Source organism: Poecilia reticulata, linkage group LG9 (genome assembly GCF_000633615.1).
Source record: "Poecilia reticulata strain Guanapo linkage group LG9, Guppy_female_1.0+MT, whole genome shotgun sequence".
In the NCBI taxonomy this organism is placed as follows: domain Eukaryota; kingdom Metazoa; phylum Chordata; class Actinopteri; order Cyprinodontiformes; family Poeciliidae; genus Poecilia; species Poecilia reticulata.
In genome coordinates this window covers 14,799,266-14,826,781 of record NC_024339.1, presented here as the reverse complement: position 1 = coordinate 14,826,781, position 27,516 = coordinate 14,799,266, and the positions used below count along the sequence as shown (strand labels likewise).

At 36.3% G+C, this 27,516-nt stretch overlaps 3 protein-coding genes across 8 annotated transcripts in view; 2 read left to right on the top strand and 1 right to left on the bottom strand.

The window, feature by feature from the left end:
* Positions 1 to 1,184: 1,184 nt before the first annotated feature.
* On the bottom strand, positions 1,185 to 5,361 carry LOC103470010 (transcription factor BTF3-like). Its single transcript, XM_008418118.2, has 6 exons — positions 5,251 to 5,361; positions 3,693 to 3,761; positions 3,500 to 3,613; positions 2,040 to 2,241; positions 1,895 to 1,951; positions 1,185 to 1,526 (listed from the first exon to the last, which is right to left on the bottom strand). The coding sequence occupies exons 1-6, from the start codon at positions 5,353 to 5,355 to the stop codon at positions 1,480 to 1,482; spliced, it is 594 nt and encodes a 197-aa protein (XP_008416340.1). The 5' UTR covers positions 5,356 to 5,361; the 3' UTR covers positions 1,185 to 1,479.
* An 81-nt stretch (positions 5,362 to 5,442) lies between these two features.
* Positions 5,443 to 14,060, top strand: utp15 (UTP15 small subunit processome component). Its single transcript, XM_008418116.2, has 12 exons — positions 5,443 to 5,650; positions 6,882 to 6,994; positions 7,123 to 7,215; positions 7,567 to 7,751; positions 8,606 to 8,784; positions 9,010 to 9,135; positions 9,819 to 9,954; positions 11,709 to 11,793; positions 12,004 to 12,159; positions 12,261 to 12,362; positions 12,548 to 12,681; positions 12,815 to 14,060. Exons 2-12 carry the CDS (start codon positions 6,905 to 6,907, stop codon positions 13,113 to 13,115), a joined length of 1,587 nt encoding a protein of 528 aa, XP_008416338.1. The 5' UTR covers positions 5,443 to 5,650; positions 6,882 to 6,904; the 3' UTR covers positions 13,116 to 14,060.
* A 1,359-nt stretch (positions 14,061 to 15,419) lies between these two features.
* LOC103470008 (rho guanine nucleotide exchange factor 28-like) overlaps positions 15,420 to 27,516 on the top strand; it is a 50,902-nt gene continuing 38,805 nt past the window's right edge. For 3 of the 6 annotated variants that reach the window (XM_017306752.1, XM_017306750.1, XM_017306751.1), the window contains exons 1-8: positions 15,421 to 15,547; positions 16,260 to 16,306; positions 20,893 to 21,034; positions 21,596 to 21,705; positions 22,565 to 22,751; positions 24,780 to 24,963; positions 25,789 to 25,990; positions 26,935 to 27,010. In XM_017306752.1, the coding sequence (XP_017162241.1) occupies positions 16,274 to 16,306; positions 20,893 to 21,034; positions 21,596 to 21,705; positions 22,565 to 22,751; positions 24,780 to 24,963; positions 25,789 to 25,990; positions 26,935 to 27,010 (934 nt within the window). In that variant the 5' untranslated portion in view covers positions 15,421 to 15,547; positions 16,260 to 16,273. Of the gene's footprint in view, positions 15,548 to 16,259; positions 16,307 to 20,892; positions 21,035 to 21,595; positions 21,706 to 22,564; positions 22,752 to 24,779; positions 24,964 to 25,788; positions 25,991 to 26,934; positions 27,011 to 27,516 lie in introns of all 6 variants that reach the window. The other 3 variants (XM_008418114.2, XM_008418112.2, XM_008418113.2) reach the window with 2 other exon arrangements.

The window sequence follows — 27,516 nt, the reverse complement described above, 5'->3', positions numbered from 1 at the left end:
TCAGCTGTTGTCAAGAAGGTTTGACACTGTCCAAGAGTGTTCAAAATGCCCAGGACTGATCCGCCAGTTATGACAAAATAAAACTTTGGCTTAATTACTGTGAAGACTGAAGATGATAAGTTTCTGGGAGGTTGTTTACCTCTCTGTACTTGGTTTGAATCATCCAAGGTCATGCGGATGCTGAGCTGTGAGAAAACTGTACCTTCATTGTTAAGCTGATGGGAAGTCCCGAGTTTACATAACTGCCGAATATTAAAGTGATGTCTTTTTCCTTCACTTCCCTGGACTAGCCAGGGGAGTTATTGCTGATTTTCTTAGCTTAATTTCTTAATAAAATAATCAAACGCACTTTGATTTGTTGTTGACTCAGTATTTCACCTTAAAATAGGTTTTATTAATCTCTATAACAAGCAAGAGTCCCTGTAACCTTTTGGAATAACTATAAATCACTGTTGTTACATTGAGAAGAAATATTCAACCAAAACCCAGTTTTGTTTCAAAGAGAAAATTAAAACCTAAGAGAATATTTTTTATTTAAGAGAATGAACGCAATATATTTGTTTTCACAAAATGGAAAGTGGGATTTTAAATTATTCCCAGTCCAATCTGTCCCTTTCTGACACATCCTAAGCTCCAAGTGTCTCCAAGAAATTGCTGAGCATTTGAGAACATGTATGGAAGAGAGGAGCCTGGAAATACCATGCCTGTCTCAACAAATCGGAGCTTTGTCTGACCAGAAACAATAAAATAATATATATATTTTTTTTTTACAAAAGGAAATAACCTTGTGTTTTGTTAAATCTCATGATTTACAGTTTAGGGGCATCCCAGTCAATCTCTTCCCTTATTATCCAAAATGAGATCTTCAGGTTTAATTTTTATAGTTGTGGCCTGCCTATGCAATGCATGGCAGGATCTATGTTTTTAGTTAAGATTTGTAGTATTATATGTATAACAATTTGTTTTGTCTTCTATGCTTTGTATATTTTATGTGGTGTTATAACAGTGGTGTTTGTTTTTCTTTGTGTTTGGCTACATAATTGCCTTGCAACTCATCTTTGCCAGTGCTCCTTGACGGAAGAGATTTCTTAATACTTCTGCTATTGTTTTAAGAACTTAACATTTGAGTATGATTAACAGTTGCAATGATTTTATTTTGTGAAAAAACAAAACAAACAAAGCTGTTCTGTTGCATATATAAAAGAAGTTAAAATGTTATCTTTATTTCACAATTAATTCCACCAATACATTTTTGATGCATGGGTACTGCAATGTGAAGAAGGCAGCATGAGAAAGAGAAGCTTGTGCAGGATCTAATAAATTCTGTTTGCTTTAACTGTATAATAACACTTTCTGTAAAAAGTCAGTTTTCTTGTTCCAACCCAATTGTTGAATTTAAAGCCGGTTATGTTTGTAGCCACAGATACATGACTTAAATACTATAGTGACTCAAGAAACACTCAGATGTCGTCACGTTGGTTAATTTGCTTCGTTCTTTGAAGCTTCATCAAAGTTTTCCACGAGATCTGAAAATGCAAAAAGAAAAAGGAAGTAAGAATAAGCAGCAAATGAAAACAAAGTGTTACTGGAAATTATGTTTAAAATTATACAAACGGATTAGAAATAAATAAGAATTAGTACAATTACAGTATAAGTGAATTTTGAATTCTTTCATAGTTTATGTTAGTGATAAAAGTTTGTCTTAGACTTTTGCAAACATCAATTCAGGCAAACAAAAATAAAAGTATTTAAAGCATAGATGTGAACCAGTCCAGAGTACACTCACTCATTTTATTGTTAAAAATCTAACTAATTTTAAGGGCCTTTAGTGTGCAACAATTCAGCAAGATGCACTGTATTTATAAGTAAATGGGATGCAAATTTTCTTGCTTACCAGGAACTTCGTCATCTTCCTCTTCAGCAACAACTATGGGAGCTTTGTTGTCTCCAGCTATGATGAAAATTAGGGAGTTTTATTATTAGACACCACACAACACGAGTGATGGAGAAAACGGGCTGGATGAGTTTGTGGCGCGTACCTGGTTTGGGCAGGGTCTCTGCTAGTCTCCTGAGGCTGGTCAGACTATCAGCTCCCATCTGGTTGAGGATTCCCGGAAGCATCTCTGTGAGCTGTTTATTCTCAGCATGCCCTGTGATCGTAAACGTGTTGGCAGCCAAGGAGGCCTGAACCTTTGGGTTATTGAAGTGGATCACCGTCCCCTGGTTTGTGAACATATTCACCTACAGTGAAAACAAAAAGGATTAAAGATATATGAACTGAAGTATGGCAGCTTTGTTGTTAAAAGAACAACAGCTTTCCATCCTGAGTCTTTTTAAACATTTCAAACTGTAATTAGCCTTCTTAATGGTTTATTTCTACTTATTTGAAAAGTAAACAGTTTGGTCTAAAAAAGTAAACTGGTAAGTAACCAGTCCAATATTACTGGACCCAAAAGGGGTCATCAGAACAGAGCACAGCTTTCATTAGATAACTTTAATCTGCCATGATTTTCCAATGTATTTATACCCTTTGAATGACAGTTACATTTTTCTCATGTTAGCAGCACAAATTTCAATGTCTTCTATTGGAAGTGTATCCAATAGATCAATATAAAGTAGTGAATGATTACGAAGTGGAAGAAGTTTATTTTTTAAATACAAATACGTATCTGAAAAGTCTGGCATACACGTATTCATCTCCCTGCCTCAGTATTTTGTAGATGCATCTTTTGGTGAAATTATTGCTGCAAGGCTGACATTTTTGCCCATTCTTGGTTTTAATCTTGGGTTGATTAAATAGAAATTGTCTCCCAACATGAATAGATTTACATTTGGACTTTGACAGAGCCATTCTAACGTGTTAATATGCTGTGTTCTAAATCTAAAACATTGCCTTGCTTGTTTAGCAGAGGTAGCTTGTGAACCTTTGATAAAATACATTGAGAAGGGAACATGGACAATTTTGACTTGATTAAACAGCAAAACTAGACGAAAAAAAGCAGAGCCGAGAAGCATATAAGTGCGGCACACATTAACGTCACAGGTAAAGCATCCTGTCCCCTCAACCCAAAATGGAAAATGAATTGCACGAGGGCCACATCATATTCAGCCTGTATAAAAACAAGTAAAATATTCTGAAACATGACCATGAAACTTTAAGTTTCCATATGTTGGCAGAAGTTAAAACAGTTGATCATGAGCTCCATGTCAACCCACAGTGCATTCACTGAGCAATGTGAAAACTCCTCTGTAACTAAATGGGTAATCTTAAAGTTTATTGCAACTTTTACAGTAAACGATATACGGCCACCGAATGTCGTCAAGAATCAGGGCTTTCACACTCTGGAGAACTCTTTGGGTAAATCATCCCATCTTCAGGGATTTCAGTTCAGTTTTATTTGCAATTTAAATGAAAGATATTAAGTCAATTTTTACATGTAAATAAAATCAGTTGTATGTTAGTTTCCAATGTGAAAAAGTCCACAAACATTTACCGTACCTCTTCAATACCAGAGATGTTGTTGACTCCTAGTTTCTTCAGTGAAAACTGCAGCTTCTTATCGTCTGCTGTAGCCGTCCTGTGCACCACCTTCTTCTTTCTCCGGGCTGACCCCTACAAAGCAGTGAAATTAGCTTTAGCAAATGATTCAGAGTCCCCATAACCATTACTTGGCAGTATGTAGGAACCTTACCTTGCCACCTATGCGGACCTGCTCCTGCAGTTTGGCAAGCTTCTCTTGGTTCATTATCGACTCCTTCATCTTAAATATAAGAGAAAAGGCACATAATTCAACAGCAATTCTACTGGTTATTAGCAGAACTTTAATGAGATGCCAAATAAAAAGCTGGAGTGACAGGAGTTACCTACACCTTCCTAACACCAGTTATATGAGACAGAAAGTAACACAACTCTACTACACTTTTCCTTTACTGTAGTAGAGACAGAGTGGCTGTTCGGAAATATTTCCTAACATTAACAAAACATGGACAGCAATTATATGGAAGCTGATAAACTTCAAGGACTTGTATTTTTATTTAATTTAATTTATATTTAGGTCATACATTAGCAATGTAATTTCAAATTTGTGTTGTAAATTTCATACCACTAATGCTTATATTTATAATGGTTTATATTTAATGGAGAATAATACATGTTCCCTTGGGGAACAATAACATTTATTCTGATTCTGAAGTGACATGACTATTAAGCAGTTCAATGTAAGTTCTACCTGAGCTTTGGCCAATTACCCAGACAATATCAGCTTGTTATACATGGAATACTCTATAAAAGGGTAGAGGATGGAAAAAATGTCAATTGTTTTTGCATAATAAGCAAGAAGAAATTGTCACAAAACTTTATATGATTTTTATTTTATTTTTGCTTATGTCTGTGCATCAAAAGAGCTAAGTAAATTATTAACTAATTTGTAAATATTATTACAGTCATACATTAGGAATCTCATTCCAATCCAAGCTTAGCTGAAGTTAAAACATTTTTGCTGCACAATTTGAATATTAGCTAATTTCTATGAATTACTTCTGATTCTATTCTGATCGTTTAATTTTAAATGACATATTGTATGGAGGGGAAAAAATGGTAGAACATTTCCAACTTTCAATACCAACATAAATTGCCCCTAACGTTTTACTATACTACATGTGTGATCTAGCAGTTCGCAGGAAATGGTAGACATGTAATCAAACTGGAAGTATTAGAAATAAATCCCCCTCAAATCTCCCGTCACTTTTTGCCCTTTCACGCAGAAAACCAACAAGAATTCGCAACTGTCATAAGGCCCCGAAAATAGCATCACACTTCAGAGCCTGTCTGCAAGTTATGCATGAATCAAGAGTGAGGAGGTGGGCAACTACAGCTTTAGCAAGGGACACGCTAACCACAAATCTATTGGGTTACAACTTTTTTCAAATAAGGTCAATGAAACTATGTTTGACACATGGTGATGCCGTATAACCCGTCCTTCTAATTTCAGTTTATTTTATTACCATACCTAGTCATAAATTTTGTGTACAGTCTAAATTACATCAACGGAACTGGTTAGTTAGTTAGTTAGCAAAGCTAGCTAAACAGCTAGCTAGGGCCTTCTTAAACAGATGTTCATACAGAAGAAAGGAGTGTGCTTTTCCCGCATTAGGTTTCTCAAGCTGAGGGAGAATTATTTTTTAAAAGTTACACTTACATTAAAATTATTTGTCATAATTAAAAAAACTGAAAAACAGTGAGGAACATACCTGGAAGTGTGTAAACACGCGGCTCACGCAATAAGCGATGGAGGCAGAAAGGAGGGAGCCCAGGAAGTGACGTAAATTAAAGCGTAAAACGAACATGGAAAACATATTAAGTAGAGAGAAAAACTAATCTTATATCTAACCGAAAAATATTCAAGCTTCTTGTAGATAATTTAATTAAAAAACAGTAGAAACAAAAACTTACATACAATATTCTATAATTTTCATTGCGGAAGTAGTTACATTCAATCATGGCGTCCTCCTGTTCGTCGAGAAGCAACGTGATCCTTCGATAAAATGAGAAAGTTTTTCTTCACTTCAGATAACAAAAGACTATAATTTTAAATCAGCCCTATTTTAGGTGAAACGTATCTGCACACTGGGACCATTTTTCCAATCAAAGGTGAGAAAAATTCTGAAGCCATTTCTGTGTAAAATATTAGTCGTATAAACAACAGACAGTGCCAGGTTTGAGATATGCATAATCACGTGCATTATTTCAGTTTAAAGAACACAAAGTACTGTTTTTTATTTGTTTATGAACGAGCTAAGGATTTAATTGACTGTTGCCCCATCGCTGATATCATGGTTTAGTTTGTTAGATAAAACAATATAGATAACACAACATGGGTGATACTTCAATGCCTAAACTAAACAGTTAGACGGTAAATCTTTTAGATGTAAAGGTATAGTATTTTTTGTACAACAAAAACGTAAGCACTGTATGTTATATCCAAATCAAAAGACTAATGAATCATTCACTTATACGAGGAAACCCATGAAACATACTACAATTCGTTGTCTCTCAAATCAAATGCAAATTTAAAGTCGATGTAGGCAATGCCACTTGTGTAATGTCCATAAATATAAATGTCTTATCGTATTTTAAGGTAGAACTTAGTAAACTAACGGAAAACATACCCAATTTATTTTTATGACATTGTTATTAAAAAAGTGAAATGCTGTTTTTATAATTTGTCTGAGATAGCATGTTTTTGTTTAGTTTAATTTCTGTTCTTAATTTTGCCATATACTTACACTCATTAGCCAATTTGTTGGGTACGTCTTTCTAAAAACCAGACTGGATATTTTTTGTCTCCAGAACTGCTTCAAATTGTTCCATGGAACAGATCAAACAAAGTACCAAAATCATTATTTTAAAATTTTTGCATTAACATTAACATTTGGATATGTCGGCTGCACATCCATGATGCAAACCTATTTTTCTATTGTGCTCACTTTCAACTTCAGCAAGTCATGTCAAAATGCCCAAATGCATTGGGTTTCAGTAGATTCATTGGCTGATTTACTATTTGTGTTAATAGACAATTGAACATGTGTAAAATGCTCAGTAAGTGCATAGATTATTTCTAGTATTATTTGTTTTCTCTTGCAATATGTACATATAATTTCAAAATTCTAATCATATTTATAAGATTTTTTGCTTAACAATGTGTGGAGTAGTATGAATAATCCTGGACCTTCTATTCAGCTGTTGAAACTTAGTGCAATCTGTAATTTTTGTTTTGATTTCAAAAGTAAAACAAAAAAAGAACTATTATAATTTCTTAACTGTAAACTCTTTAAATGCTAAGATTCCTCTTAATCAGCTGTTTCCTACTGTGTGTATGCAGACGCTTCAACAGGTGCCATATAGATGGCTTCGTTTAAACCCACAAGAATCCCGGAGTATCCAAAGCTCGGAGAAAAAGTCACACAGGATACACTTTACTGGAAAAACTACAAGGTGAGTCACACCTGCTATGTGCTCCATTTCATATCATTGTGGGTGAAATAAATGTATTGAACAATTTGTGATCTCAAGCTTTGAAGGAATCCATTGCCTGACATGTTTCCCCTTCTTCCCGCTCGTAGGCTCCTGTTCAGATAAAAGAATATGGAGCAGTCTCAAACATCGACTTCTCTCCTGTGGCTCCTCATAATTTTGCTGTAACTGCCTTTTCAAGAGTGAGTAGGCTCTGTTTGCATAAATTCTAGGTAGTTCACCTTATGACATGGTTGATTTTCATATTGTATTTTGTTTTTTACCCCAGAGGATATGGATCTTATTTACACAGACAATAACAAAAGGGAAGGAAACACAAAGTTCCCATTACGTATTCTTTACTGTTTTCAGTTCCTATATTATAATTAAACTAAAACTGACAAAATTTTCTACTTGCTGTTTAATTTTATAAATTGCTTTAATTTTATAATATTCATAAGAACAGTTCTGCTTTGAAATAATTTGTCTATGAGTAAAGGATGCACCTTTGTTCTCCCAGTTTCTTCATGTTCTAACTCAGTTTTTTCCCTCAGATCCACGTCTATGGGCCCTTCTCCCAACAGCCTGTCAAGACATTTACCCGATTCAAGGACACTGCTTATTGCGGTAGATTCAGGTCAGATGGCCAGCTGCTCGTGGCGGGATGCGAAGACTCGGTTGTCAGACTGTTTGATGTCAGCGGCAGGGTGGCACTAAGGATGTTCAAAGGGCACACAAAGTGAGTCTCGTATTTTAAGTTTCTGTGATTAGGTCGTAGACGTTTCAGTAAATTCTTGCAAAGGAAATTGTGATGACAGGAAATCTTTCATTAAGGTGAAATTGTGCGGTGTCTCTTTAAGACTCTTTCTTTACTGTCCTGTTGCTCCAATCTATCTAAAATAAACTAGATGTAGTTCTGGTTACTTCTAAGCCTGTTGTTATGCATTGGCAGTCCACCAGCCCAAAGAAGGCTTAAACACTTTTTGAAAATATTTCCTGCTTTATAGGTGACACTAGGAGAGAATTAATTATGTTTTTTAAGATATTTTAGCACAGTTTTGAAACGGCAAGCTATGTTAATATGTCAAAATAACTGTAAATAACATTACTATGATTATTGTATCTAATCGGTTATGTTTTGCCACAGGATTATGTTTTTTTTTTGTTTTTTTTTGTGATATCATGCCAAACATTCTTGTTATAAATCTTTAATTTAAAAAACATAATGGAGACAAACTGTAGTATTTCTTAGCCAAGGCTATTATACTGTGAGAATTTCATGTGTTCATCTCTAATATGAACTTTGTATTATCATACATACTTTGTATTATTATCAAGATCAACTGACCTTTGTCAGCGATCCATGTTTTCAAATGAAGAGTGATTGGTGAATGAAAATGTGGTGGAAGTCATCGGCTGATGACAACAATGTTAAATGATGATTTCTTGAGTGATCCATCGACTGAAATTCATGCTGATCCCAAGAATTCTGACAACAATTGAGCTGTTGTTTCATATTTTAATATTTCTTAAAGCCCTGCATACTGAAAACAATTTGAATTTAATTTAATTTGATTTTTTTTTTTTACTCAGGGCCGTACATGTCACTGACTTCACCTCAGGCCATTATCAGATCCTCACAGGATCTGACGACTACACCTGCCGACTGTGGGACATCCCAAACGCAGCCGAGCTCAGCACCTACCGGGAACACACAGACTACATTCGCTGTGGTGTTACCAGCAAACTCAACAGAGATCTCTTCATTACTGGTGAGTCAAAAGGTCATTCTGCAGAGGAGTGGGGAAATGTCAAAGGGTCAAGAGGAAGTTAACCTTTTGTCTGATAATAATCAATTTGCAGTGCCTTTTAGGTAGTTTCTAACTTGACTGAAAATATAAATAAAATAATAAAAATAGAGGCCATATGTCTCCTGTTACAGCTGACTGGCACCAACAACAATCAGATTTGTTTCTCTTTTTTTTTTGTTGCTTCAGGCTCATATGACCACACTCTGAAAGTGTTTGATGCCAGAGCGGAGAAGAGTGTGATGACCATGGATCATGGACAGCCGGTGGAGAGCCTCCTTCTCTACCCCTCTGAGGGACTCCTGGTCTCAGCAGGTTGTCAGCCAAATCATTTAGCATATTTATACAACACACATTGAAGGTTCAGATTAATTTCAGAACCGAGCAGACAGCAAAGGTCCAATGCAGAAACTCGGTTCTACACTGCTCTTTGATTCATAGGCTCTCACTAAAATTTTGGCTTAGTTTTTTCCCTGGTCTTTCACTGTGCCTGGTTTTGGTGTTTGTGATAGCACAAGACAAGGCAGCTTTGTAGATAAAAGGTAGTCAATATGTTAATTTATTTTCCATCAGAGATTAGAACTTAACATCTAAAGTGTATGTAAAAAAACAATCACCACAAGATATTTACTGAATAAAAATATACACTTTTTAATAATCCAGATCATCTATATTTGCACATGCTTAATGATGAGAAGCATAATAAATCATAACATGTCACACTTAACTTGTACAAATTTAGTTCGTTTTGATGAAAGGCTTTGTGAGGTTGGTTTGACACACAAACATGTTAGAATTGTTCAGATTTTCATGAACCAGCCCAATTTATTTTTACCAGTAAGCAAAATAAGGATATTTTAGTTCAGTTCTTTTGGCTTGCTTTGACCTCAAAGGAAGCTCTATATTCATGTAGTACACGTGCATGGGGTATTTTGAAGTTTATTTGGAAATATTTGAAATACAAGCTTAATTCACAAATTTTGGTTGTCTTTCCTTAGGTGGGCGCTACGTCAAAGTGTGGGATCTGCTAAAAGGAGGTCAGCCTCTGGTGTCGCTGAAAAACCATCATAAAACCGTCACCTGTTTGGCTCTCGGCAACAACGGAGAGAGAATGCTGTCAGCATCTCTGGACAGGTATAAGAACGTCAGATATAGTGAATTCCTGACATAAAATAAATCTTTAAATAATTTAAATCTGACACTTTTCTGTCTGTCAAAGGCAGCAAATATACAGATCCTTCTCAAAAAATTTGCATATTGTGATAAAGTTCATTATTTTCCACAATGTAATGATAACAAACTGTCATATATTTTAGATTCTATGGACACCAACTGAAATATTTTAGGTCTTTCATTGTTTTAATACTGATCATTTTGGCATACAGCTCATGAAAACCTAAAATCCCTGTCTCAAAAAATGTGCATGTCATGAAAAGGTTTTCTGAACGAGCAGTTAACCTCATCATCTGAATCAACAAAGTAACTCAAACACCWGCAAAAGATTCCTGAGGCTTTTAAAAACTCCCAGCCTGGTTCATTACTCAAAACCACAATCATGGGTCAGACTGCTGACCTGACTGCTGTCCAGAAGGCATCACTGACACCSTCAAGCAAGAGGGTAAGAYACAGAAAGAAATTTCTGAACGAATAGGCTGTTCCCAGAGTGCTGTATCAAGGCACCTCAGTGGGAAGGAAAAAGTGTGGCAGAAAACGCTGCACAACGAGAAGAGGTGACCGGACCCTGAGGAAGATTGTGGAGAAGGGCCGATTCCAGACCTTGGGGKACCTGYGGAAGCWGTGGACTGAGTCTGGAGTAGAAACATCCAGAGCCACCGTGTACAGGCGTGTGCAGGAAATGTGCTACATTCCCCAGGTCAAGCCACTTTTGAACCAGAAACAGCGGCAGAAGCGTCTGACCTGGACTACAGAGAAGCAGCAGTGGACTGCTGCTCAGTGGTCCAAAGTACTTTTTTCGGATGAAAGCAAATTTTGCATGTCATTCGGAAATCAARGTGCCAGAGTCTGGAGGAAGACTGGGGAGAAGGAAATGCCAAAATGCCAGAAGTCCAGTGTCAAGTACCCACAGTCAGTGATGGTCTGGGGAGCCATGTCTGCTGCTGGTTTTGGTCCACTGTGTTTTATCAAGGACAGGGTCAATGCAGCAGCTATCAGGAGGTTTTGGAGCACTTCATGCTTCCATCTGCTGAAAAGCTTTATGGAGATGAAGATTTCATTTTTCAGCACGACCTGGCACCTGCTCACAGTGCCAAAACCTCTGGCCTGCCAACTCTCCTGATCTGAACCCCATAGAGAATCTGTGGGATATTGTGAAGAGAAAGTTGAGAAATGCAAGACCCAACACTCTGGATGAGCTTAATGCCGCTATCGAAGCATCCTGGGCCTCCATAACACCTCTGCAGTGCCACAGGCTGATTGCCTCCATGCCACGGCGCATTGAAGGCTGCAAAAGGATTCCTGACCAAGTATTGAGTGCATAACTGAACATAATTATTTGAAGGTTGACKTTTTTGGTATTAAAACACWTTTCTTTTATTGGTCGGATGAAATATGCTAATTTTTTGAGACGGGGATTTTGGGTTTTCATGAGCTGTATGCCAAAATCATCAGTATTAAAACAATAAAAGACCTGAAATATTTCAGTTGGTGCGCAATGAATCTAAAATATGAGTTTAATTTTTATCATTACATTATGGAAAATAATGAACTTTATCACAATATGTAATTTTTTTGAGAAGGACCTGTATATATAACATTAGTCACTGTAATGAGAATTGTGCATTCAAGTGGAAGTCCTCTTGTTGACACCTTCTGTAAATAAAAGGTGAATAAATGAAAATGTTTTAACGCATGGACTGTTTGTCTTTCAGGCATGTGAAAGTCTACAACACAACCACCTACAAAGTGGTCCACAACTTTGACTATGCTGCTGCAATCCTCAGTTTGGCTTTGGCTGTAAGAATAAAAGTTCCAGCAATATTCTGTGAAAACATTTCTTTAGATAATTGCCACATTGGCAGCTTAGATAAAACAAGATTTAGACAAGTTTCCCTGTTTGCACTTTAAAAACAAAATTAAATATTTTATTTTATGTTGCATTGCAAACAAGGGGCATTGTTTTGCACTCATCTCGAGCCAAAGTTGACAACTTTTCTTTCTTCTCAGCCGGATGACGAGTCCATTGTTGTGGGAATGACCAACAGTATTTTAAGCATCAAACACAGAAAACACACTGAAGAGTCAAAGGAAATAATGAGCCAACAGAGGCGCCGCCCGTCATATCGTGTCTTTGTGAAAGGAAAAACTGTTGTCCCAAAGCCAGTAGGTTTCTACGCTGCAGTCATTGTCAGCCCATCTTTTTCTGTAAGAATTATAACTGAGCTTTTCTTTATTTCTAATTTCCTTGCTTTATACATTTACAGGATGACTATCTTGTCAGTAAGCCAGTCAAAGAACATTTGGCCAAATATGACAGGGAGCTCAAGAAATTTAATGTATCCAAAGCTTTGGATGCATCCTTGGAGGTAAGAGTAATCTAAATATTCACAAGCATTTAAGTAATGAAGGTTTGTTTTTATTTTATTATGTTTACTTTCCCCCAATCACTTATTTATTTTCCACATTTCATAATAGAGGGCCCATATTAGCAAATAATGGCTCCGTAATCTGTTTTAAGCGAAGTTGTTTCTTCAATCTTCTTTTCTGATAGATATGGTTAAGAAAGAAGAAGCCAGAGATAACTGTGGGTGTAATCAAGGAGCTGGACCGAAGAGGAACTCTAAAGAACGCGCTAGCAGGAAGAGATGAAGAGCAACTCTCTCAGTTACTCCACTTTGTCATTGGGTATGAAGCAGAACACATCTTATTTTCTAGGTTCAAATCATTAAAGTTGTGAAATAAAAGCAGGGCATTATAATGTACGGATTTATTCATTTAAAGTCTAAACCTTGATCGTTTGTTTCCGTTTCTTCTTCAGAAACATTGTCGACACCCGGTTTGCCCCCATCCTTTTGACGGCAGCTGAAATGATCCTTGATATCTATAAATCGGTGATTGGCCAGTCGGCGCTGATCGACCAGCAGCTGCTGCGCCTACAGAGCATCCTGGAGTCAGAGATCAACTTGGAGCGGGAGCTACTGGAGGTCCTGGGAATGTTGGACACCATGTTTGCCACCTCTGTCACTCGTAAGGAGGTGCCGTACTCCGACGTGGGAAGATCTAATGGGCTGGCTCAGGGAGAGGCGGGCAGTTCAAGACCTGAGCTTCAGGCCACCTGAGATCAAATAAGAGGAAGAATTGATTTTAGACTGGATTAGGATGATTTTTATAAAATCTCGATTGAAGGCATCAGAATCATTTTCTGTGTGTAAACAACACCAAACAAACATTTTTTAATTGGATCTGTGTTGAGTCCTACATTTTGCTTACTGGTGGAAGTGAGGTCTGCTGTGGGAATTCATTAGTTGTAATTTGTTATATCTTTGTTAGATCTCTCAACTGAATTAACATTTCTTTCAAACCTCAAATGAAATTGGAATACTAAGGTCTGTATGCTGGAGATAGCACAAAGTCCACAGAGATTTCTCTACTTTTCATGCTCAACACCAAGTTAGATACAGAAAACGTTACTCAGTTCAGCTGTATAATTTCAACTAAAAGCAGTAGTTGTTATCCAGCTTTTGGACAAAAGCCTAATGCACAAAATAACCTAAAAATTGAAAATCCAGAGCAGTTGTTGCAGGTTGATCAGCCTGTTTGATTGGTTCTAATTCTTAATCAGTTACTTATTCTCCTGTAAAAACTGTTTTACAGGAGAATAAGGTGACTGTTTTAAAGATGTCACACAACGAAACACTTTTTCCAGACTAACTGAATTTTGTTTTATACATTTCATAAGGCGTAGGATCAAAAAACAGGATATTTTTCTCCGAAGAGATTAGTTTTTTGCCCTTTGTTTAGATGCTACTGGCATATCAACCAATCGCAGCAGAGCAGGCCTCCACCCCTCCATCTTATCCAGTTTCACTCTAACCCATGTTGTTTGTACCTGGGAACAAAATGAAAACATTTTCTAAGTGGAGACTTTCTGAATGTTCATATTTGATGTAATATGAATAATTTTAATAAGCCTCAATTGTAAACGTCAGTATGTGCTTGAAGTACTTTCATAATGTCCGACACTCTTATAAGCAGAGCAAAATAAATGTTTTTTTTTTCCATAAGTGTTACTGGCTTTATTTGAGTTGAAAAGAAAATTTGAGATTAGTCTGCTTTTTATGGTACAGTTTCAAAAATATTAAAACTCCTGAAACGTTCTACACTTCGTGAAGATGCCCAAGACAAGGTAGACTAATTGTGAAATGGGAGAAAATTAGTGTCAGATATAATGCGTATATACATAAACCAGAAGTTCAGCGTCCAGTATTCCACTGACCTGGTTATTGCCACTATTCAGCTCGATTAAAATTTCAATTCACACAAAATCTGTGCTTTCTCCTGTTCACTCCGATTCCTCCGGTTTAATTTCTACCGGTCCAATCAGCGAACAGAAAATTGGAAACAGGAACAACTGTGAACATGACGTTGATTTTCTGCGATGTTTTAGAATTATGGTCTGCCTGTAGCTTTAGCAATGGCAGCGGTGGAAGTGAACAAAGCCGTTCAGTTCGTGTTGGCCACTCTTCCAAATATTGAATTAGCATCAACAGGCTCCTCCTTCAACTTGGGACTTCTTTCTTACAGCGCAGGCAATTTCAGGTAAGCGTCATAGTGTTGAACTGGCATTAGCAACTGGGTAAAATTTAAAACCTCAATAGCGGAGACCATGCCTCCAGGAAACAGTGGTTTCTCAGTAGCCGAGCTTTTACCTCTAGGAAGCAAAGCATAGAACACAGAGACGGTGTCATACTAGTTTATGGGGAGAAAATAGTTCACCACTAGCACAAGTTTCAGCATGACTTGTGGCGCTAGCCGTCATGCAGGGAAAACATCAAACATGTGGAATAAGGTGCTCTGATAAGATGAGATCAAAGTCTATGCGCAAAGCACTATGTGGCAGAAAAGTAACGCTCTAGATCACATTGGCAGCATCATGCTCAGTAGATGGGGCGCTTCTTTGTTATTGGCAGCCGAGAAATTGATCCAAGCTGACTAGAAGATAGTACAGGTCAAATTTTGAAGAAAACTTAAAAGAGGCTACAAAACAACTTAAGAAAATGGTTTAAATATTGACTCAATGTATAAAAAATTATGTTTTATTCCATTCTATAGTTGTGATTTTTATGTTGGACTGTCTCATAAAATCTCAGCGAAGTAGAATAAAGTCTGATTGATAAACCTAAAAAAAACCAAAAATCAAGTACACCTTATACCCACTTGAATTTTTCAAGTGGGTATAAGGTGCAAGGAACACTTTAAGGTGCAAAAAACTGTAACTTTCCACTGAGAACTTGTCAGTCGTATTATCTTCCACTTGAGGTCGCTATAGCTTTAAGGCAATGGGGTAACTTTTATCACGTTAGGAAGGATTTTGGCTGAAGACAGAGAAGCATCAGTGCTGTACCAGAGAGGAGGCTGAAACAGTGCAGACAGCAGCAGCCCGATCTGATCGCTTTGTTGAACAAAAAAATGATAAATCTGAATTAAGAGCTTGTCCTAAAGGAATTACAACTTACTCTCAGGACATATTTGCTGGAGTGTAAGGTCCAAGGTAAGTGTTTTTGTAGTAGTTTTAAAAAAAATTATTATTATTATAGAAGTGTGATTGGTATCTACATCAATAAGCTAAATGAGCGTACAATTATTCATGCAAGTCTTTAAGAAAAAAATCACATCCATTTAAGGTTTTAATGTAAAAGTATATTTAATTTTTTTTTCAATTATGGAGGACTTTTGGTGTCATGAACAGCTATTTTCACACTTTTCCTCCTCAGAGATCTTGCAGCCTGTTTCTAAGTGTGTGATTGCAGAAGACTAAAAACGGACAGGAAGCTGTCTCATTATGAACAATGACTGTGGCAGTTAAGATCTCACTGCTGGGTCTCATTTAGGAAGTGGCCACTGACACAGAGCAGATCTGAACCCTGCAGCATTGAAATGTAATCGATTTCCTGCTGGTGCACAAAGCCAGGCACGCGCATTATTGAACTGCCGTGTGTAACAGATTCATGGACATTCTGGTCTTCTCTCTTTACACACACCATGGCAGGGGGGTCGATCATTAAAATCATTATTCACCTTCTTGTGATCAAAAGCCGATGCTGTCTCTTGAGATGACCTCTCTGACTGCTTAAAGGTTTGATAATCCTCAAGATCAGATCAGATGGAAAACCAAAATAAGCAAGGAAATAATTAGGAGTCACATGCTACTCTGTGCGTTTCCCCCATTTTTTTCATTTTGTGTCAATATTTTTTTCACCTAGCAGCTGCTGTATGCATGGAGCTGAGCAGGAGGAAGGTGCCTCTCTATGTGAGTATATGTGCTGTTGAGTTCAACATAAGCTTCTTCAGTTACTCTCAAGAGTAAGTTGGTATCCCTGTGGGAAATCTCTGCAGAATGAGTTTGCATGGTACTGAAAAACGAGTGCCCTCATTAATTTGAAAATCTAAGCTGCTTTTTTTTTCTGTGTTGCAAATGTATTCATATTACTTTAATTAGCAAGAAAAGCAAAAGAAATGTGTGGTGTCTATCTCTGTTTACTTCCACCTCATCAAAGAACCATTCCAGAGTCTTCAAGTCTAGGGACAGTCTCTTTCTTGTTTCTATAATTGAAATGTTTTACCTTTGCAAAGAGCTCAATCTAAGCCAGATTAGATGGAGAGCAGATGTGTACATCAATTTTCAAGGTTTGCCTCAGATTCTCCTTTGAATTTGAGTCTGGACTTTGATTGTCCAGATATATATTTGCAAATTATAAGCGCCTGCCTCAAGTCTTTTGCAGCTTCTGTCAAGTTATTTCCCAGATTTTCCTGTATTTTGCTCCATCCGTCTTCTTATCAGCTGAGACTAGCCTCCATGTCACTGTGATCAGATTGATTTGTAATTTTAGTTTTCCACCACATGTTTTGCATGAAGGGTAAAATGTTTATTAGATGTCTCATCTGACCAGATGATCTTTTTCTAAATGTTACCTGTGGCCCCTGGATGACTTGTAGTTACAAGTTGTAATTAATTCAAACTGGGGTTCTAGTGTTTGTGGCTTTCATTTTCCCAATCTTTCATGGACACCAGATGTGTGGGGTGCACAGCTATTAGTTTTTCTGTGGACAGATTTGCTCACCTAAGATATAAATATCCAAAGCTCCTCCAGAATTACCTTGGGCTTCTTCTCTGAATAATGCTCTCCTTGCCTGGACTGTCAGTTTAGGTGGACAGTCGAGTCTTGATAGTTTGCAGCAGTGCAGTACTCGTTCCATGAGAATGGGTTTAGTAGTCTTCCATAAGGCATTCAAGGGATGGAATATTGTTTTTGATCCCTGTTCATAATGATGCTGTTAATTCACTCGGTGTTCCCTTTTAAACCTCTTTTCAGACTGACATGTCAATTTCTTTCCATTTCACAATTATCCCTTACTTTGTGCAAGTTTATAAAAAACAAAAAACAAACATTTATTTGGTGGTTTTAACCTGATGAGACGTTAAAGCTTGATGGGTTTTAATACTTTTACAAGGGAATGTATGTCAAATCAAGATGCAGCATTTCTTTGTGCTGTCTCTCCTTTAGTAACAATATGCAATCACATTGCTCCATGTAGTTACACAATGTTTTTTAAAATCCCAGTAAGGCCTCAGTGACCCCGACATGAGAGTGGCTGATGCATACTCATTGATGTTCTTAAGTCGCTCTTTGAATTTATAATTTCTGTGGTCGGCCATTGGATTGTTTCAACACTTAATCAAAACTTCAAAACACAAAATGTAAAACAGTCTAATCCATCAGTTTAATAGCAACAATGGTGGCCTGACTCATGTTTATATTGCTGGCAAATCAGTAACCCTATAATTAAAAATAAAAGAATAATGCTTGTGTTTGCTCTGCAATTAGTTTGTGAAGTTTCAAGTGGTGAACATTTAAATTGTTATATCATGTGTGATGTAACATAAGTCAAACAGTGTGGTCAAATACATTTTAGTGCTTTCAGGTTGGGGATCTTGACAATGTAAGCAAACACTAAGCGCTGAAGGTTCCTTGAAGATCAAACAAGAAATCCATTCCTCACACTGTTTGCAGTTCAAATAAAGCTGACATGTTTTTAACATAATGTTTTTTTATTTTATTTTTGTTTGTTTGATTAAAGGTTACCTAGATAATATTAAACATTAATGGAGGGGAAGACTGACCATTTTGAGAAGTCTGAGACCTCTGATCTGTAGACATTTGTTTCAACACTTTGCTCTCAGCAGGAAAGTCAGTTATCCAGTGTTTTTCACAAGTGAGGAAAAATACCAAAATCACTGTGCTAAGATGCAACTAGCAACTATTGAGAGCCTTGTGAAAAAGAGAACATAAAAAGCAATGTTTAGTATGTTGAGATGCTTTATCATACAAGATTTGTATGATAAAGGCTGATGCAGTTTCTACCTCAGCAGAAATTGTGAATTTGAACAGCTTTTTTGGATTTATCTTACAGAAGACAGGAACTTTTCACCAACTGTAGAAATGTTGAATGTTCATTCAAAAAGTGTTTTGAGAGCAACACTTTGCTAAAAAAAAAAAAAGTTTACTCCTTCGTTTTCACATCATTGCTGAGGAGAATTTGCTGATTTTTTTATTTATTTTTTTACATTCTTGCTTGCCTAAAACAGGTAACTTTATATTAGTTAGTTTACAATTAGTTTAATTGTTCTTTTTTACAATGCTTCCAATCTATACATGCATAACATTGTAACTTTTAAACTCTTAGCACCATCTGGAAAAAAGAGGCAGTTCAAATCCAGGTCTAAAGGACTCGGCTTTAAGCGTCATTACATTTTTGCCAGTCGTGTCATGCGCATAAGGCTGGACTGACATCATTGCACGCAGACTGTCGTTTCTAGTATATTTAATTTGTCAGATCCGATAAGTTTTTCTTTTACTTATGTGTTTTCTCTGCGTGAGACACTGGTCAAGTTGTCCTTTTTGTTTGGAAAAGATCCCTATTATGTGAAATTATTTGAAAACATTTAAGTGGTTGATTTCATTTTATTAGAGAATGGGAAATTTTATTATTATTTTTATTATTCATTTTATTTTTGTTTTAAAAGTATAAAAGTGATATCCTTTTACACTGGTTGTCACTTAGTCCCACAGCTCCTTCCTTCTTCGAACTTCAAATTGTATGAAATGTTTTGCACATTTAATTTGTTCTCCACAACATGACTGCATATAATTACATAATGTGGTTGTAGTTTCTAATACATTAAGGATGTTTATGTTGAATATATGGTAAACATTTTAAATATTTGCAAACCTCCAAAAGCAGTTGCTTGTGGATGTGATTAGATTTAAATTGAGCTTGGGTTTGTTTTTCAAATTTTATTGTGATTTCTTCAATCGTCCTTCTACCACCTTTTGCAATCAGGTCAAGGAGGTAGAGAGAAACAGAGACATAATTACCCAGTCTCTGAGATTGAAAAACATCTCAGTTTATTCCATTACAAAATTAGGTCATCTGTTGAGCAAGGCTAATAGAATCTAAATGAGAAAATGAGCATAAAAATCTCCTCATATCAATGTTCATTTATATTCAACGTATTGACCGAGTCCTTTTCCTTCAGCCCGTTTCCTTCGCTCCAACCTGAGTCAGTTGTTTGATATGTTTCCAAGAATAACCCACATGACTCGTCTTGTGGCCTCAATACTCTGCTCTATTTAGGACAGTTGAGGTGGACAAATTGATTTCTGTTGCTTTATGACATTTAGAATGTGGCAAATCTGTGAAACGGCTACTGGCCCTGAAATACTTTGAATGACTAAAACTAAAAGCAAAAGTACACGCATTTAATTATGATCATCTGTTTAATTGCGTGTTGAAACGCCACTGACATGACAGCATCTTAATGTATTTGGGGAGTCGTGAAGACAACTTGCAGAAGTTCAAATTGAGCACCAGGATGGAAAAGAAAGAGATTAAAATGGCTCTGAACACGGTATGGTTGTTGGTCTGGGATTTTGAATCTCTTAGGTTCAGAGTTAATCATCAGAAAAAGAGAAAATATCCAATGCTTGGCAGTTGTGTGAAGAAAATAAATACCTTATTGATGTCAGATGAGAATGGAAAAATATTTTTCCTTAGGATGTATGTCAAGTTCATCTTTAGTATTCACATGGATTGAGCATAAACAGGATGAATGCACTGATTCTGCTTTATGCCAACAGTCCTAGTTGGTTGTGATTGTATTACAGCGTGATGGATGTTTGTTTGGGAGTCCATGGACTCCTTATTAAAACGCTACCTGAAGTTGCTGATGATGTTCATTCATTTGTGGCCATAGAGTATACATCTTCTGATAACTAATTCACCATATCGCAAACCTCGAATAATCACAAACTAGTTTGTTGAACATGAAAATGAATTTATTATATTTCAGTGGTCACTTCATTCCTAAGAAAGTGGTGACAGATGATTTGCATTTAACTTGCAATGAACATGACTCTCTTCATTGTGATTGATGCATCATAACGGGAAGTTACATGGACTTTGATAGTTAAAGCAGGCAGAAACTTTATAAGGTGCCTGAAATTACATTTGGATTTACTGCTATGAAAAAAAAAGAAAAGTTGTGTACTTTTTTGTGCTGCTTCACATGAGAAGTTAGAATTATTCTTGCCTGTTGGGATCAGGGCAGGTCTTTGCATCAGACACATGAGGCATTCCTTTTTTTATTGAGGGGGGATTCTTTATTGTACCCTCAGGGAGCGCTGTTGGGGGATTTGGTGTACTTTATAAATCTGTAGAATCCTACAGAAGTCGAAGCTTAAAGTGAGCCTGCATGCTTTGCGAGAAGATCATTTTTTGTCTATCATCTTTCTGCTATATTTTTCTCTCAACTATTCTCACCTTTCTTTATCTCAGGGTGAGGCCAAGGTATTTGCATTGCTGGAAGGGTTAGACACAGTGCCAGAGGATGCTGAAGTCTATGTTGTTCTGGAGGGATCCACGCTGGTCCATGTAACCCGGGCTCAAAACGATGTCATGCTCTACTTTATTGTGCCAGGTATGCATTCTGTTTTTGCATGTCTTTTTAAACATAAAGGTGTGATTCTATTTGTTTGTCTTGAAACAAAATTAGTGGGAACAGTTGATTTATCTTATCTACCCTGTGGAAAACATCGGTACATTTCTAGAGCACATCTGCAAAAGTAATAAACTTCCTTCTCTGTATTTTGCTAACTCTTTTTTGAAAAAAGAAAAAAAATTCACTTAAAACAAAATGCAGCTTTTTTTTCTTTTTTTTTTTTACAGGTTTACAGACATTACACATGAATTTATAACAATTCATGTAAATTAATTTTGCCATAATGTCATACAGGTTTTTCAGTCTTTTCATACCTAATAATCACCTGACCATCTCTGGCTGAAAATTCATCAACCCTGACGGTGTCCACTTAGCATGAGATTAAGAAGCGTTTTTATCAGATTTATTTTACTGATTTAATGGAATTTGTTTGTATTTTAATTGGAGTTAATGCCTCATGTCACATAGGAAAAATAAAATACATTTATTTTGATCAGACGTATATAAGTCAGTCTAAAGTTAGTCTTATTGCTTCTTTAGGACACAATTTGCCAGAGGAGGTGTCTGTGCAAGCCTATCTATGCTCTGAATCCACGCAGCTCAATTGGTTGGGCGGAGCTTCCTTAGAGTATGTACATGATGATGCTCAGGTAAGTGGATTTTATTTATGTCACCTGAAGTGTTGCATTATTCTTTTAAAATGTTATCACTACATCCCTTTTCACCAGATAAGGTTTAGCTTTTCAAAAATATTGTTTAAAAGTTGCAGCATGTAACTTTTATATGAAAAAAGTTTTATTATTATTATTTTTTTTTACATATTTGTTAAAACTGCCACTGTATTGTGATAGCATGGTATGAGACAGATAATCAGTGAAAAAAAAATCTATGTTCTCTGCCTTCTCCCAATGCTCCCAGTGCTAGCTGCAAGAAACAACCAATCAAAGCCAGGAGGAGGGTCTTAGCGCTGTTAATCAGGCTTGTGTATGCTCTGCTTACCCTCTCCCTCTTGGTTTCTGACATGGTACAGGTTCTCCCCGACAGCAGAGCCTGTCATGACGGCAAATAAACAGTTTTCCTGACCAAATTTATGAACTTTAAACGGCAAACGTAAAATCCTGTAACAATATTCAATCATGTGTAGCTGATCTTATAAGCTCTCTGTGTAATTGTATACATTTTATGTCAGAATAAATTATGGAATGTCCTTATTTATTCCTCATTAGACATCGTTTCCATCAAATTTTACTTTATTGTTAAAGGCCTTTACTTCAGTTATTGTATTTGAAATATTGTCTTAGAAAAACACAAAGGCTTTTTAAGGGTTTTCTACTTTTTCTCACATGGCTGAGATTAGGCATATCCAAAAACATTTGAGTTCTGATTGAGAACTATCACACTAGTAGTAGTTTTTTTTTTAAAGCATCAAAACAAGATAAAAGAAGATTCCTTGAGTTTTCTCCTTCCATGTACTGATTTTATCCTCCTTGACAATTGATTTATTCCCAGGACTTGGCAGAGCATATCATAATTCATGGACATTGTCTGAATGGCACGGATCACAAGGAGCTGAGCAGCCTCTTCAGCCTGCGCCAGGAGAGCTCTCGGTGGGCTATGGATCGCAAAGTGGCCCTCGCCATGGCCAACCTGGACATTCCTCCAAACTGGAATGTACTGGGCAGCCACCATGGAGATGGTAAAAGCAGGACTGCACACCATGTTATTTATAGTGTGTATGCAACTATTGGCATTGTTGAAATAATGTCTTTTTTATGGATTATCTAAAGCAGGATTAATCAGAACTATTAAAATTCAAGTGAATAACTTTTCTGGAGCGTTAAATTTGAGTTGATTTGGTTAAAATGTTCTGCAGAGAGAAATCAAATCCAGCACCTCACAGTAAGAGTGAACTCTTCAACCCTTCTGTCCTCCAATTTACTCCCTGCTGCTGTTGTTCCTATTTTCTGAGCTCAAAGGGTTGAAATCGGAAGTGAACATAGTCACATGTGCTTCGGTCAGATTCATCAAAGCCAATTAAGCAGTGTGTTATGGGGTTAATAGAACCTTTCCATTGGGAAGTAACCGCAGGCACAGCTCAGTAAATCTGAAGGTGAGTGAGAGTGTGTGTTCATGCAAGGTTCCTGTACGTTGGTGCCGACCGTTGCTTCCCAGCTGCCACCATCTGTTTGTGTGATCCAAGTGCCTGTGTAAGGCCACCTACATAATTTTACTGGTTAATGTCGTTATGGCAGCCTGTTTCATTGCAATGTCTCCCTCTGAATGTCTGCAGTGGGTGGACAGCAGCACTCATGATGTCACTGTATTGTCTGCATTTCATAAATTACTGGGATTAAATCTTTTTTTTTCCAAGTTTATTTGTATATCGCATTTCAGCAACAAGGTAGTTGAAAAACATAATGCAGTAAACAATTCTGATGTAATTAGTTGCTTTAGTTGGTCTGTTTGTTTAATTAATAGCATAACATTTTTTGTTATTTTCATGACATGATGTTACTTTTGTAAGATTTCAGAAGCAGGCTTTTATTGTTGAATTTGGTCAAATCGAGATAGTTTTTTAGTTTGTGTGAAAAAAAAAGTTGTTTATGTGGGTCAGTTTGCCCATTCTTATCTAAATTAAATAGCTGTTTTGTTTATCTGCGACAGACTGGTGACCTGTCCAGGGTGAACCCTGCCTCTCGCCCGGTACGCTAGCTGGAGATAGGCACCAGCAACCCTCCCGACCCCACTAAGGGACAAGGGTGCAAGAAAATGGATGGATGGATGGATGGATGGATGGATGCTTTGTTTATTTGGTTTAACAGTTAGTACAAAAAAACATCCATACAAATTTTTATCTCGATGTTTATTAGTTAGAATGTATGTGTTAGTTATAGGTCAATTAGGATTTATGAATAAATTATTATTAATTTATATATTTTTAAAATATTTATTATTATATTGTTATTAAATTATTCTACACGCCTTGACTACATTTACTGGTTAATCTCGTAATGGCAGCCTGTTTCATTGCAATGTCTCCCTCTGAATGTCTGCAGTGGGTGGACAGCAGTGGGTGGACCAGTCTACCTGGGATTGGGACTTACTAGTGACTTGCAAAACAATGATTTGGTTACACCTCTTGCATCGCCTGACCTTTTTATAAACAATCATTTAACTGCATACCCATCACTAGTCCGCATGTGTAACAAATCAAAGCATTCCCTGTGAGGCTTAACTTTTTAAAAAGTTCCTCTTCTGATCTCTTGCTCCCATAACCACAATATCCGTCTGTTACTGGTGTCTGAATAGTTGGGATTTTAAGCAACGCTACAAACGGAAATAATTTTCAGCAATGAAATACTTTGGGATAATTTGGAGCACCAAAGAAGCTAAATGAAACTGCACATGCTCCGTGTTAGCAGTTTGTTTTCAGCTAATTAGATTTCGGAAATGACGCTCATCTGCTAAGAGATAATCTGTCCTCACTTAGTGTTCAGTTTGTATAGCCCTGAATTGGATTATACTGATTATAACCTAGAATGGATGCATGTTTTTAAAAACAAACGTATAATTCATGTGTTGCTTTCTCCTCACATTCTGTAATAGCCAATCATTTCTCTCTTCTCATTCTTTTCTAATTCCTTTTCTTTCTTGCTTGTGACTTTTTTTTCTGCATATCGTAATGCCAGACATTTTTGAATGTTTCTGTTTCCCTTTTCTCCAGGTCGCGTTTCCAGAGAGTGTCCCCTCCACCTGGCTGTGCGGTGGGGTTTTTATCGGCTTGCAGAGCTGCTGCTTTGCCAGCCGGGGGGTTTGATGGCTGTCAGTCTCCCTAACGAAGACGGAGTCACACCGCTGCAGCTGGCGCAGACCACAGGCAACACTGAGCTCCTGGAGCTGCTCACAAAGTAAGAAACTAGGATTCTACAAGGAGTTCTTCGAAAAGATATGACAAAAAAAAAATTGTTTTGCTAAAGAGAATATGTTCAACACAGAGCCTTCAATTGCAATGCAGAGTTTAGTTGGTCATTTATAACATCCCACTTTTTATATCATTTTTTGATGTATACAAGTGCTATAACAGCTTTTCTAGAAAGGCTTTCCATAAGAATTAGGAAGTTGTTTTTATGGAAAATTTTTGACCATCCTTCCACAAGGCAGGGATATTTTCTTACAGCATCTTTAGATGAACAATATAATATGTGCAGCCCAATTTACAGCATTACAGGATATGTAATACTGATATGTTTATGAATAAAAGATGGATTTTTTTTCTTCCAGCTTTGCAGATTTCTGGGGTTGGATCTGAAAAATTACAGAAAATCACATGTATTTCACCTGTAAAAATGACATTAAAACCACGTATTCCATGAAAAAAAAAACCACGTAGTTCACTCAACATCTGACATGTGAGTGAAGTGAGTCACATAAAAAACACATTAATAAGTGTGGATTTGGGACATTTTATTGTAAAAAAAGAAAAAAAAGCCATTTGATTCACATGTTTTATGTTTTTATTCATCAAACTCTGTAGAGCAACAACAGGAATCAGGATATTCTCATTTCCAAAAGCCCTAATTGGGAAACTGAGCTGATACCTAAAATTATATGACTAATTTATATGTTTAACTATTATCTATAACATTTTTCTATATTTTGTCAGTTCATTTGGAACAGTTTAATTTCTCTTAATTTACTTTTTTGAAAAATTGTATCATCTTGGCCCGTTGCAGCCCACCCAACCCCCTCGCCACTCCACCAGCAGGTCTGACACAAGTGTGGGCAGATCGGTCTCGCTTGCTGCGGTTTTGCCACGACACTGGGAACCTGACTCTGTCCGTTCGACAAAACCTGAGATGGAGTTCAGTGCAGAGTCGATACGCTGATATCCTCCTGCTCAGAAACAGGCTCAGAGATGAGAACTTCCTCAGGGAGGTAAGGAAGAGTAAGGCCCAAAAAGCCCTGCACTTTTGCCTCTGAGAGGAAGCTTAGTTACATTTTCTTAAAATTTTATATTAATTAAATTGTATTTAAATTGTATTTAAATAAGCAAATCTTTGTTAACCACACCAGGAAAATATGGAATTATCTTATAATTTGTTAATTTTACTTATTAACAAACAAGTAAGCAAGTTTAGATCTGAAAATAATGAAAAAAGAATTTCTTAAATATTTCTTTGAACTAAAAAAAGCAAAGTTCTCAAATGTGCTTTCATGAAACAAATAACTTTAAAGCTTCCTGAACACAATGAAAGGAACAGAACTACATACAGAAAAATATAGCAACTAAAAAAAAAATTCTATACGCGAGAGTAATATTTTATTGAAGTTTGCCCAACCAAGAATATTCATATAAAAAATTATGTATTCTTATGTTACTTAATTCAGGTTTTATTAATTATGGGAGGAACTATTCATTGCTGCAACACAAAAAGTGAAAAATATGCAGTAATTAGATCATTTGAATGAGGAATACCAATGACTGTTTATTTATTTATACACAAAAGCTTAATGTTTTGCATCTTGTCTGTTTTTAGTTTTATTTATTTATTTATTTATTTATTTATTTATTTATTTATTTATTTATTCATTCATTCATTCATAAACTTAGTATGGAGTCAGAGGAAAGCACAAGACTCTCAATGTGCCTATAGTGTGATGTATCTGTGTAAATAGTGTTTTATTCTATTCTACATGTAAATTCAAATTATTTATTATTATTTACATTACATTATATATATAACATCACATAATTATTTAGTTATGTAAATGATTAAATAGACAAAAATCACAAATAGACAAAAAAAAACACAAGCACAGATTTTATTTGATTAGTTTACTGCACATTTTTTCCTCCATCATTACTTTCCATTCTGCAGATCAAAGCGCTCAGAAGGGAACAGGTGGAAACCATAACAGAGAAGGAAGAACTTGTGGATGATCCTGCAGACACTGGTATAAACTCTCTAATTGTTTCTATGAAAAAAAATATATAGCATGACCTGCTTCCAAACTCTGACATTCTTGTAATATTTAAAATGGTTTTAACCAGTATTATTTTTGGGGCTTTCTCCAAAATAATACTTTTTCTCATTTTTAGTCAAATACCAAAAGATTTTTATACACATTGGTGAATTTGATCTTTAGGTACTTTGTTACCAGCAGCCAACATTTTCCCCCTACTTTCTTAGTTGTGAAAAGAGTACCATAAAAACTGTGTGCTTGAAATGAAAATATCAAGAATTAGGGATGCATATGCCATTGGAGAATGGTGAGAGGAGTTGGGTCTCAATGTTTTCACCTGATTGTTGACAGGAACAGACTACCATCTAATGGGGAGATGAGGTACTGCAGAAGTTTATCCAAAGGGAAAAATGTGACTTTTGATTTTGGTAGTTTATATAAAATTCAAACCGGTTGTTACAACAAATTTCTATATAAATAGATAATTTATTTATTCA